The sequence below is a fragment of the Mya arenaria genome, chromosome 5, assembly GCF_026914265.1.
Source record: "Mya arenaria isolate MELC-2E11 chromosome 5, ASM2691426v1".
Classification (NCBI taxonomy): domain Eukaryota; kingdom Metazoa; phylum Mollusca; class Bivalvia; order Myida; family Myidae; genus Mya; species Mya arenaria.
The window spans coordinates 14,637,301-14,649,448 of NC_069126.1; the positions used below are offsets into that span (position 1 = coordinate 14,637,301).

Below are 12,148 nucleotides of genomic sequence, written 5' to 3' on the forward strand. Positions count from 1 at the left end.
TTTTGATGCCATGAAATCAACTCAGGGCTTGATCGCTCGAATTTGATAGCTAGACTGGAACCAATGTCAAAAAGTCAAGTTACTGTTAGAAAATAGCATGACTGTACATGTACTGAAGCTTACCCCGACACTCGTCCCATCAGTCTCCTTCATTAGAAAATAGCATGATTGTACATGAACTGAAGCTTACCCACGCACTCGTCCCATCCGTCTCCTTCATTAGATAATAGCATGATTGTACATGTACTGAAGCTTACCCACACACTCGTCCCATCCGTCTCCTTCATTGGATAATAGCATGATTGAACATGTACTGAAGCTTACCCACGCACTCGCCCCATCCGTCTCCTTCATTAGAAAATAGCATGATTGTACATGAACTGAAGCTTACCCACACACTCGCCCCATCCGTCTCCTTCCAAGTTATTGTTAGATAATAGCATGATTGTACATGAACTGAAGCTTACCCACGCACTCGCCCCATCCGTCTCCTTCCAAGTTATTGTTAGATAATAGCATGATTGTACATGTACTGAAGCTTACCCACGCACTCGTCCCATCCGTCTCCTTCATTAGATAATAGCATGATTGTACATGAACTGAAGCTTACCCACACACTCGTCCCATCCGTCTCCTTCATTAGATAATAGCATGATTGTACATGAACTGAAGCTTACCCACGCACTCGTCCCATCCGTCTCCTTCATTAGATAATAGCATGATTGTACATGAACTGAAGCTTACCCACGCACTCGTCCCATCCGTCTCCTTCATTAAAAAATAGCATGATTGTACATGGACTGAAGCTTACCCACGCACTCGTCCCATCCGTCTCCTTCATTAGATAATAGCATGATTGAACATGTACTGAAGCTTACCCACACACTCGTCCCATCCGTCTCCTTCATTAGATAATAGCATGATTGTACATGAACTGAAGCTTACCCACACACTCGTCCCATCCGTCTCCTTCATTAGAAAATAGCATGATTGTACATGAACTGAAGCTTACCCACGCACTCGTCCCATCCGTCTCCTTCATTAGATAATAGAATGATTGTACATGAACTGAAGCTTACCCACGCACTCGTCCCATCCGTCTCCTTCATTAGATAATAGCATGATTGTACATGTACTGAAGCTTACCCACGCACTCGTCCCATCCGTCTCCTTCATTAGATAATAGCATGATTGAACATGTACTGAAGCTTACCCACGCACTCGTCCCATCAGTCTCCTTCATTAGATAATAGCATGATTGAACATGTACTGAAGCTTACCCACGCACTCGTCCCATCCGTCTCCTTCATTAGATAATAGCATGATTGAACATGTACTGAAGCTTACACACGCACTCGTCCCATCCGTCTCCTTCATTAGATAATACAATGATTGAACATGTACTGAAGCTTACCCACGCACTCGTCCCATCCGTCTCCTTCATTAGATAATAGCATGATTGTACATGTACTGATTCTTACCCACGCACTCGCCCCATCCGTCTCCTTCATTAGATAATAGCATGATTGAACATGTACTGAAGCTTACCCACGCACTCGTCCCATCCATCTCCTTCATTAGATAATAGCATGATTGAACATGTACTGAAGCTTACCCACGCACTCGTCCCATCCGTCTCCTTCATTGGATAATAGCATGATTGAACATGCAATGAAGCTTATCCACGCACTCGCCCCATCCGTCTCCTTCCAAGTTGTTATTAGATAATAGCATGATTGTACATGTACTGAAGCTTACCCACGCACTCGTCCCATCCGTCTCCTTCATTAGATAATAGCATGATTGAACATGTACTGAAGCTTACCCACGCACTCGTCCCATCCGTCTCCTTCATTAGATAATAGCATGATTGTACATGTACTGAAGCTTACACACGCACTCGCCCCATCCGTCTCCTTCATTAGATAATAGCATGATTGAACATGTACTGAAGCTTACCCACGCACTCGTCCCATCCGTCTCCTTCATTAGATAATAGCATGATTGAACATGTACTGAAGCTTACCCACGCACTCGTCCCATCCGTCTCCTTCATTGGATAATAGCATTATTGAACATGCAATGAAGCTTACCCACGCACTCGTCCCATCCGTCTCCTTCATTAGATAATAGCATGATTGTACATGTACTGAAGCTTACCCACGCACTCGCCCCATCCGTCTCCTTCCAAGTTATTGTTAGATAATAGCATGATTGTACATGTACTGAAGCTTACCCACGCACTCGCCCCATCCGTCTCCTTCCAAGTTATTGTTAGATAATAGCATGATTGTACATGTACTGAAGCTTACCCACGCACTCGCCCCATCCGTCTCCTTCCAAGTTATTGTTAGATAATAGCATGATTGTACATGTACTGAAGCTTACCCACGCACTCGTCCCATCCGTCTCCTTCATTAGATAATAGCATGATTGTACATGTACTGAAGCTTACCCACACACTCGTCCCATCCGTCTCCTTCCAAGTTATTGTTAGAAAATAGCATGATTGTACATGAACTGAGGCTTACCCACGCACTCGTCCCATCCGTCTCCTTCATTGGATAATAGCATGATTGAACATGCAATGAAGCTTACCCACACACTCGCCCCATCCGTCTCCTTCCAAGTTATTGTTAGATAATAGCATGATTGTACATGTACTGAAGCTTACCCACGCACTCGTCCCATCCGTCTCCTTCCAAGTTATTGTTAGATAATAGCATGATTGTACATGTACTGAAGCTTACCCACGCACTCGTCCCATCCGTCTCCTTCCAAGTTATTGTTAGAAAATAGCATGATTGTACATGAACTGAAGCTTACCCACGCACTCGTCCCATCCGTCTCCTTCATTAGATAATAGCATGATTGAACATGTACTGAAGCTTACCCACGCACTCGCCCCATCCGTCTCCTTCATTAGATAATAGCATGATTGTACATGTACTGCAGCTTACCCACACACTCGTCCCATCCGTCTCCTTCATTGGATAATAGCATGATTGTACATGTACTGAAGCTTACCCACACACTCGCCCCATCCGTCTCCTTCCAAGTTGTTGTTAGATAATAGCATGATTGTACATGTACTGAAGCTTACCCACGCACTCGTCCCATCCGTCTCCTTCATTAGATAATAGCATGATTGTACATGTACTGAAGCTTACCCACACACTCGTCCCATCCGTCTCCTTCCAAGTAATTGTTAGATAATAGCATGATTGTACATGTACTGAAGCTTACCCACGCACTCGTCCCATCCGTCTCCTTCCAAGTAATTGTTAGATAATAGCATGATTGTACATGTACTGAAGCTTACCCACACACTCGTCCCATCCGTCTCCTTCCAAGTAATTGTTAGATAATAGCATGATTGTACATGTACTGAAGCTTACCCACGCACTCGTCCCATCCGTCTCCTTCATTAGATAATAGCATGATTGTACATGTACTGAAGCTTACCCACGCACTCGTCCCATCCGTCTCCTTCCAAGTTATTGTTAGATAATAGCATGATTGTACATGTACTGAAGCTTACCCACACACTCGTCCCATCCGTCTCCTTCCAAGTTATTGTTAGATAATAGCATGATTGTACATGTACTGAAGCTTACCCACACACTCGTCCCATCCGTCTCCTTCATTGGATAATAGCATGATTGAACATGTAATGAAGCTTACCCACACACTCGTCCCATCCGTCTCCTTCCAAGTTATTGTTAGATAATAGCATGATTGTACATGTACTGAAGCTTACCCACGCACTCGTCCCATCCGTCTCCTTCATTGGATAATAGCATGATTGAACATGTAATGAAGCTTACCCACACACTCGTCCCATCCGTCTCCTTCCAAGTTATTGTTAGATAATAGCATGATTGTACATGTACTGAAGCTTACCCCGACACTCGTCCCATCCGTCTCCTTCATATCCCGACAGACACTCGCAGCCCGCCATTTCCGTACAGTTGGCTAGCTTGTGGCACTCTGAGGCGAACCGACAGGAGCGTGCTGAAAACAGACGAGGTTAGCGAGACTCGCGCAACACACGAACGTGACATCGCATACGACAAGAGAACACACTCTACTGATAGATCCTTCGGATTTGAAAAAAACGCCCAACGTATGAAAACCATAGTTTACGTTTGATCTATGAATGCCGTAGCCTAAGTTTGATCTATTAGAATTGTCGCTTAAGTTTGATCTATGTAAATTGTAGCTTTAGTTTGCTCTATGTAAATAGAAGTCTTAGTTAGCTTTATCTAAATTGTAGCCTTAGTTTGATCGATGTTAATTGTAGGCTTAGTTGGCTATATGTAAATTGTAGCCTTAGTTGGCTATATGTAAATTGTAGTCTTAGTTGGCTATGTGTAAACTGTAGTCTTAGTTTGCTATATGTAAATTGTAGCCTTAGTTGACTATGTGTATATTGTAGCCTTAGTTGGCTATATGTAAATTGTAGCCTTAGTTGGTTATATGTAAATTGCAGTCTTAGTTGGCTTTATGTAAATTGAAGCCTTAGTTGGCTATATGTAAATTGTAGCTTTTGTTTGCTCTATGTAAATTGTAGTCTTAGTTGGCTATATGTAAACTGTAGTCTTAGTTGGCTCTATGTAAATTGAAGCCTTAGTTGGCTGTATGTAAATTGTAGCCTTAGTTGGCTATATGTAAATTGTAGTCTTAGTTGGCTATATGTAAATTGTAGCCTTAGTTGGCTATAAGTAAATTGTAGTCTTAGTTGGCTATATGTAAATTGTAGCCTTAGTTGGCTATATGTAAATTGTACCCTTAGTTTGATCTATCTAATTTGTAACCTTAGTTTGCGCTATGTAAATTGTAACCTTAGTTGGCTATATGTAAATTGTAGTCTTAGTTGGCTATATGTAAATTGTAGTCTTAGTTGGCTATATGTAAATTGTAGCCTTAGTTGGCTATATGTAAATTGTAGTCTTAGTTGGCTATATGTAAATTGCACCCTTAGATTGCTCTATCTAAAGTGTAGCCTTAGTTTGATCTATGTAAATTGTTGACTTAGTTGGCTATATGTAAACTGTAGCCTTAGTTGGCTTTATGTAAATTGTAGCCTTAGTCTGCTCTATGTAAATTGTAGTCTTAGTTGGCTATATGTAAACTGTAGCCTTAGTTGGCTTTATGTAAATTGTAGCCTTAGTCTGCTCTATCTCAATTGTAGCCTTAGTTTGATCTATGTAAGTTGTTGACTTAGTTGGCTATTTGTAAATTGTAGCTTTAGTTTGCTTTATGTAAATTGTAACCTTAGTTTGCGCTATGTAAATTGCAACCTTAGTTTGCTCTATCTAAATTGTAGCCTTAGTTTGATCTATGTAAATTGTTGCCTTAGTTGGCTATATGTAAACTGTAGCCTTAGTTGGCTATATGTAAATTGTAGCCTTAGTTGGCTATATGTAAATTGTAGCCTTAGTTGGCTCTATGTAAATTGTAGTCATTGTTGGCTATATGTAAATTGTAGTCTTAGTTGGCTCTTTGTAAATTGTAGTCTTAGTTTGATCTATGTAAATTGAAGTCTTAGTTTGATCTATGTAAATTGTAGCCTAAGTTGCTACATGTAAATTGTAGCCTTAGTTGGCTATATGTAAATTGTAGCCTTAGTTGGCTACATGTAAATTGTAGTCTTAGTTGGTTATATGTAAATTGCAGTCTTAGTTGGCTTTATGTAAATTGAAGCCTTAGTTGGCTATATGTAAATTGTAGCTTTTGTTTGCTCTATGTAAATTGTAGTCTTAGTTGGCTATATGTAAACTGTAGTCTTAGTTGGCTCTATGTAAATTGAAGCCTTAGTTGGCTGTATGTAAATTGTAGCCTTAGTTGGCTATATGTAAATTGTAGTCTTAGTTGGCTATATGTAAACTGTAGCCTTAGTTGGCTATATGTAAATTGTAGTCTTAGTTGGCTATATGTAAATTGTAGCCTTAGTTGGCTATATGTAAATTGTACCCTTAGTTTGATCTATCTAATTTGTAACCTTAGTTTGCGCTATGTAAATTGTAACCTTAGTTGGCTATATGTAAATTGTAGTCTTAGTTGGCTATATGTAAATTGTAGTCTTAGTTGGCTATATGTAAATTGTAGCCTTAGTTGGCTATATGTAAATTGTAGTCTTAGTTGGCTATATGTTAAATTGCACTCTTAGATTGCTCTATCTAAAGTGTAGCCTTAGTTTGATCTATGTAAATTGTTGACTTAGTTGGCTATATGTAAACTGTAGCCTTAGTTGGCTTTATGTAAATTGTAGCCTTAGTCTGCTCTATGTAAATTGTAGTCTTAGTTGGCTATATGTAAACTGTAGCCTTAGTTGGCTTTATGTAAATTGTAGCCTTAGTCTGCTCTATCTCAATTGTAGCCTTAGTTTGATCTATGTAAGTTGTTGACTTAGTTGGCTATTTGTAAATTGTAGCTTTAGTTTGCTTTATGTAAATTGTAACCTTAGTTTGCGCTATGTAAATTGCAACCTTAGTTTGCTCTATCTAAATTGTAGCCTTAGTTTGATCTATGTAAATTGTTGCCTTAGTTGGCTATATGTAAATTGTAGCCTTAGTTGGCTATATGTAAATTGTAGCCTAAGTTGGCTATATGTAAATTGTAGCCTTAGTTGGCTCTATGTAAATTGTAGTCATTGTTGGCTATATGTAAATTGTAGTCTTAGTTGGCTCTTTGTAAATTGTAGTCTTAGTTTGATCTATGTAAATTGAAGTCTTAGTTTGATCTATGTAAATTGTAGCCTAAGTTGCTACATGTAAATTGTAGCCTTAGTTGGCTATATGTAAATTGTAGCCTTAGTTGGCTACATGTAAATTGTAGTCTTAGTTGACTATATGTAAACTGTAGCATACGTTGGCTATATGTAAACTGTAGCCTTAGTTGGCTCTACGTAAATTGTAGCCTAAGTTTGATCTATGTAAATTGTAGCCTTAGTTCGATCGATTTATATTGAAGTCTTTGTTTGCTCTATGTAAATTGTAGTCGTAGTCTGCTCTAGGTAAATTGTAGCCTTAGTTTGCTCTATGTAAATTGTAGCTTTAGTTTGATCCATGTAAATTGTAGCCTTAGTTTGATCTATGTAAATTGAAGTCTTAGTTTGCTCTATGTAAATTGTAGCCTTAGTTTGCTCTATGTAAATTGTAGCCTTAGTTTGTTTTAGACTTTTCGCTGACATTAATAGTAAATGCAACACCGCAAACGCCTCATAAGAAGATCATTTAATGAAATCATTCCCAATAAAAAAAACACATTATCTCTGGGTGATTTGGACTATTGGCATTCGATAGTTATTTGCGATATATCAGAAAGTCATAATAAACAAGTGTTGAAAATAAATGTCTACTAACCATTACGTTAACAACAAGATCAACAACTCACGTCCACATCCGGTGCCCTCTTTCAGCCCGTCCCCTTCTAGGTCCCCTTGACAAACGCATTTCCATCTTCCTGGCTCGTCCGCCGTGTCAATGCATAAGGCCTATGGAAAAATCATATCAGCTTTACCATTCAGTGTACTTTTTCTTTTCTATTATTATTCTTATCCTCCGAGACCGAAACCACTATCTTAATTCTAAGAAGATATTTAAAAGGGTAAACTAATTCATTTTTTTGTACTTTAAAAAAGGGTTACGATGCAATCATCTATTTGTTATTTAATTATGCCAGCAGAAAAAAAAAGTAGTCTTTGTGAACATGTACATATATAGCCGCTGCCCTTCAGTATGTGTGTGTGCTTCTAAATGATTAAGTATCTTTCATTGCCGAGAGTGTAAGATAGGTTCATCCCGACCCGAGCGTAGGGTGTTTTGCGAAAACGAGGTTTACCGAGTTTCCGCAAACCACCCTTCGCTCGGGTCGGGATGAACCTATCTTACACGAGCGGCTATGGTAGATGCTTTTTCTCCTACCTCAGTTCAAAAAGAGTAAAATGTGTTTTAACTGGAAATGCGTATGGATATGTGATTATTCTTGGTTGTCATGGATATGCGCGCAGTGATTCAGATTATGTTAATAGTCAAATCGGTCTTTGAATAGTTCTGAGGAGAGTGAAGCATTATTTCTTGAAAGGTGCGTGGAAACTCTTTCATGGTGACATTTTAAGCGAGAAATCATTAATAAGCATTCTTAATATTGCCACAAGACAAGGTTTCTATGATGCTACGGACGACAGTTTTCAACAAGGGAGGTAATTAAAATGTGATGACCATTAAAAAGGAGTTCCATACGTGTACTTTTTTATCTTTGCCCGTGGGCAAGATAAAAATTTCTAGCCTGGTTAAATTTTTGGATCTACTTATCTGAGGTGAGAGAAATATAGTAACTACCGACTACTGACCAAGTCCCGGCACTTTCCAGTGTATTTTATGCAAGAATAATCTTGCCCATAACTCAAAACTGGTTCAAGATAGTAAAGGAAACTTTTTACACATGATTCTAGAGGCAATTGGTACAGCTATAGCAGGGCTTATAACTCTGGCTCTAATAAGTGATGTGTTATGCAAATTGATTGACTGAAGAATAAAAACAGACGGTCATGGTCATGTGCTCTGGGGTGCTCTTATTTCCGCAATATGCTATGTTTTCTTTGAACAATATTTGCTGTGTTGAGGACTGTTAGTGTACAGTATAATTGATTCAATAATTCTAGAGATGAATATAATTTCCTTAAATATTTCGAGAAGTTAGTAATTTCTGAAATTGATTTTTATTATTGTTTATTAAACTTGTATTAGGAATAAAATAATATCATTCGAATCCCGCATCATGTTTACTTCAATTCATTTTTTCTTCGTGGCTGAGATACAAAATCGCATAGGTATCAAATCAATGTCATTGCCGTTGTCATTGTTGTTGTTGTTGGTTGGTGTGTGTTGTTGTTGTTGTTGTTGTTGTTTATTTCGATAAACTTTTATATCCAATTCAGCTATGCAATTATTTTTTTCTGACGAACAGACTCTTTACCACATTCGATGCGGAAACACATATTAATGGATATGCATTCTGGAATTGAGCTCCTTTGGAAAGTAAAAAAAAAAAAAAAAAAAAATATGAAAGTAGTGCTCGGTCTTTATTCGATTTGAAATGTTAAGTGCAATAGTGTCAACCTTTACACATCCAAGCACTGGTATCATTTTCATTATTTTCATTATGTATATCTCACTGGCATCGGATTTTCAAACTTAATCAATTTTTTTAAAAATCAAAAAAAAATCTTATAATTCCTTACTAAAAATTATAATACCGAATATGTGAAAAAAATATTGAAAAATATTTTGTCTTAAAATATGCACTTTGTACTGAATAATATACTAACATAATAATTACGGTATATATCGGCTCTCTATGCAGAACATACATAATAATTAAAGCGCTGTCATTCTTTGCAATATTGTTTCTCAAAATAAATTTTGTTTTTTGTTTCCTTTCTTGTAGCTTTTACGCAATTTCCCTACGTGTTTAAGTCTGATACAGAACTTTATTTTATATGCTATATTTTAAATTCTAGTCTTTCAGTCCCTAACAATTTGTTTTATTGTTTTATTGATACACGATAAATGAAGTACATATATTATTATAAAAGGTTATTCTGCTGTTGAGTCAATTATTCCAATTATTGAAATGAGGACAGAACAATTAAAAGTATATATTACAGTCATCGTCTCAACCCAGCAAATCAGAGTAAATTTGTTTCTTTAATTAGTCATCATGATGAAATCGATCCATTCATTGAAGTAAATACTACTTTCATTTCTATGCCCATAATATCCATACGTGAGAGCCAAATATATAATAAAACAATATTAATACACGTGGCAATCAAAACAAACATCTGTTAATATATTATCTGAAAAATAGAGAAAAAAAGAATAATCTTTCAAGTGTATTTGCCATGCAAACATCTTAAAGCTGCACTCTCACAGATTTACCCTTTTTACAACTTTTTTATCTTTTGTCTTGGAACGAGCATTTTTTTTGCGTAAATATCTTTAAACCAATGAAATAATATTGCTGACAAAAATCAGATCGTAGATTTTCATGTTTCCGTTCGAAAATTAATGTTTTATGGTTTAAACCGTTACGTATGGTTTAAGAAAAATTCATATAACATCAATTTTTGAAGTTAAATATAAAAATCTGTGATCTAATTTTTTGTTAGTGTCGCGGGGTCAATTTGCCCTGCTCTATATGTTTGTGTTAGTGTCATATGTCTACATGTATGTTTATCCAGTACACGTACTTTCCAAGTCCATCTTTCTTGTGATAATCTATTTTCCTATTCTTCCATTCCTTTCAGTCATTCCTATCATTCACTAATTCATATACTAATTTCACTTTCATTTTCGCTTTCACTTTCTATATTTATTAAAGTAGTTCGCCTCGTGCACAGCTGGTGGCGGTAATTTCCTCGTGCACAGCGCACTCATATTTTGTCGATGGAGACGTAAACATCGTTGGATAAATTTGGAAACTTTATTGTTTCATTTCTTTATAAAAGTGTATTTGGATAATTCCAGGTATGATTTATTACTATAATATACATGTTGGCATTGTGTGAATTTGTCTTTTGTGTAATTTGATGTATGGCACTCAAATTTTGTCGATGGAGACGTAAACATCGTTGGATAAATTTGGAAACTTTATTGTTTCATTTCTTTATAAAAGTGTATTTGGATAATTCCAGTCGCCCTGAGAGACGAACCATTTTCATTCGCGACATTGGCAGATTTTTTTAACTAGTTTCCTTGGATTTTCGCAAAAAATGGCTCGTTCCAAGACAAAAAATAAAAAAAAAGTTGTCAAAACGTTCAATCTGTGAGAGTGAAGCTTTAAGAAACGAGTTATTTTTTCCTTTATCCCTTTCTAATAATAAAAGTTTGCTGTTCTGTTAAAACTGTTTGAAACTACTCGAATTGATTTCTAAGCATAAGTTGTATTTGCTATAAGCAAATTGAAATTATATGTTTTATACAATGAACTGAGTTGAATTGAGAATTTGAACGTGACGTCAAACTTGATGATAAACCTACCTGGGTTGAATTCATAAGACTTTATATATACAGTCGAAACTCGCTTAATCGAACTATGTTATCTCGATGTCCTGGTTATGTCGAACATTTACCAAAGTCTTGAGTAAAGTTAGATGTGTTTTGTATTTCGGTTATATCGAATGTTCGTTATCTCGAAGTATTTCCCGAGGTCCCAATGACTTCGACATAGCGAGTTTTTACTGTATATATAAACTTATATATGAAATATATACTGTCAAATCTCGCTAGGATGATGTCAATTTATAAATATATATATACAAGAATTATAACTAATATGTACACTGACAATAGTTACATACGGAGAACCAGAACATAAATAGCTACACACGATATGACAGAAATGAGACAAACGCTAACCTCATCGTGGCACGAGTAATACTGGTGGTAACTGCAACCGTTCAAGTCAGCTATGTCATCAGCCGTAACCGTGTTGACCGGCACCGTGTCGGTCTGCGCCGTGTCGTCCGGCACCGTGACGTTCTGCGCCGTCACTGCAGCCAGCGGCAGCACTGCAAACATATATTACACAGTGTGTGTATACCACGTGATAAATTACGTCATATATGCTACATCTGAAGGCAACCTTTTTTTCTAAAATAAAGACTGAAATCAAAGATAACTTTTCTTTTACTACACCATTTTAAATAAAACAAAGGGCAGTCTATGCCACTTGCAGAGCCCCGCCTTCGTGTTATAACAGAAGTTCGAAAATGTGATTAGTTTCATCAAACACCTCGACAAACCTGTTTCCCAATAAAGTGTTTTTACAGTGCTCCGTCAGACGGCCGTATTGTGAAAAGGTTTGTCGAAGTGTTTAAAAAAACTAAACTCCCAATCAAACTCGGGTTAAAAACCGAAGGCGGGGCTACGTAAGCGGCGTAGACTGCGCTATATTTCATTTAAAATGGTGAAGAAATAGTGAATTTATATTTGTTTTAAGTCTTCATCCGAAGCAAAATATTGCCTTCTGACGTAGAATTTATGACGCAATTTATCACGTGGTATACACACACTGATACAGAGTTGAGTGAGTAGTTATAGCGAAAGCGGATTTATCCTGTCGCCGTTATGTCTAAACA

General features: G+C 37.2%; 1 protein-coding gene across 1 annotated transcript in view; it reads right to left on the bottom strand.

The window, feature by feature from the left end:
* Positions 1-12,148, bottom strand: part of LOC128234628 (uncharacterized) — a 71,039-nt gene that overhangs the window by 53,031 nt on the left and 5,860 nt on the right. The window contains exons 2-4 of the mRNA XM_052948983.1: positions 11,427-11,578; positions 7,399-7,498; positions 3,904-4,014 (exon numbers count right to left, since the gene is read on the bottom strand). Of these exons, the coding sequence (XP_052804943.1) occupies positions 3,904-4,014; positions 7,399-7,498; positions 11,427-11,578 (363 nt within the window). The remainder of the gene's footprint in view (positions 1-3,903; positions 4,015-7,398; positions 7,499-11,426; positions 11,579-12,148) is intronic.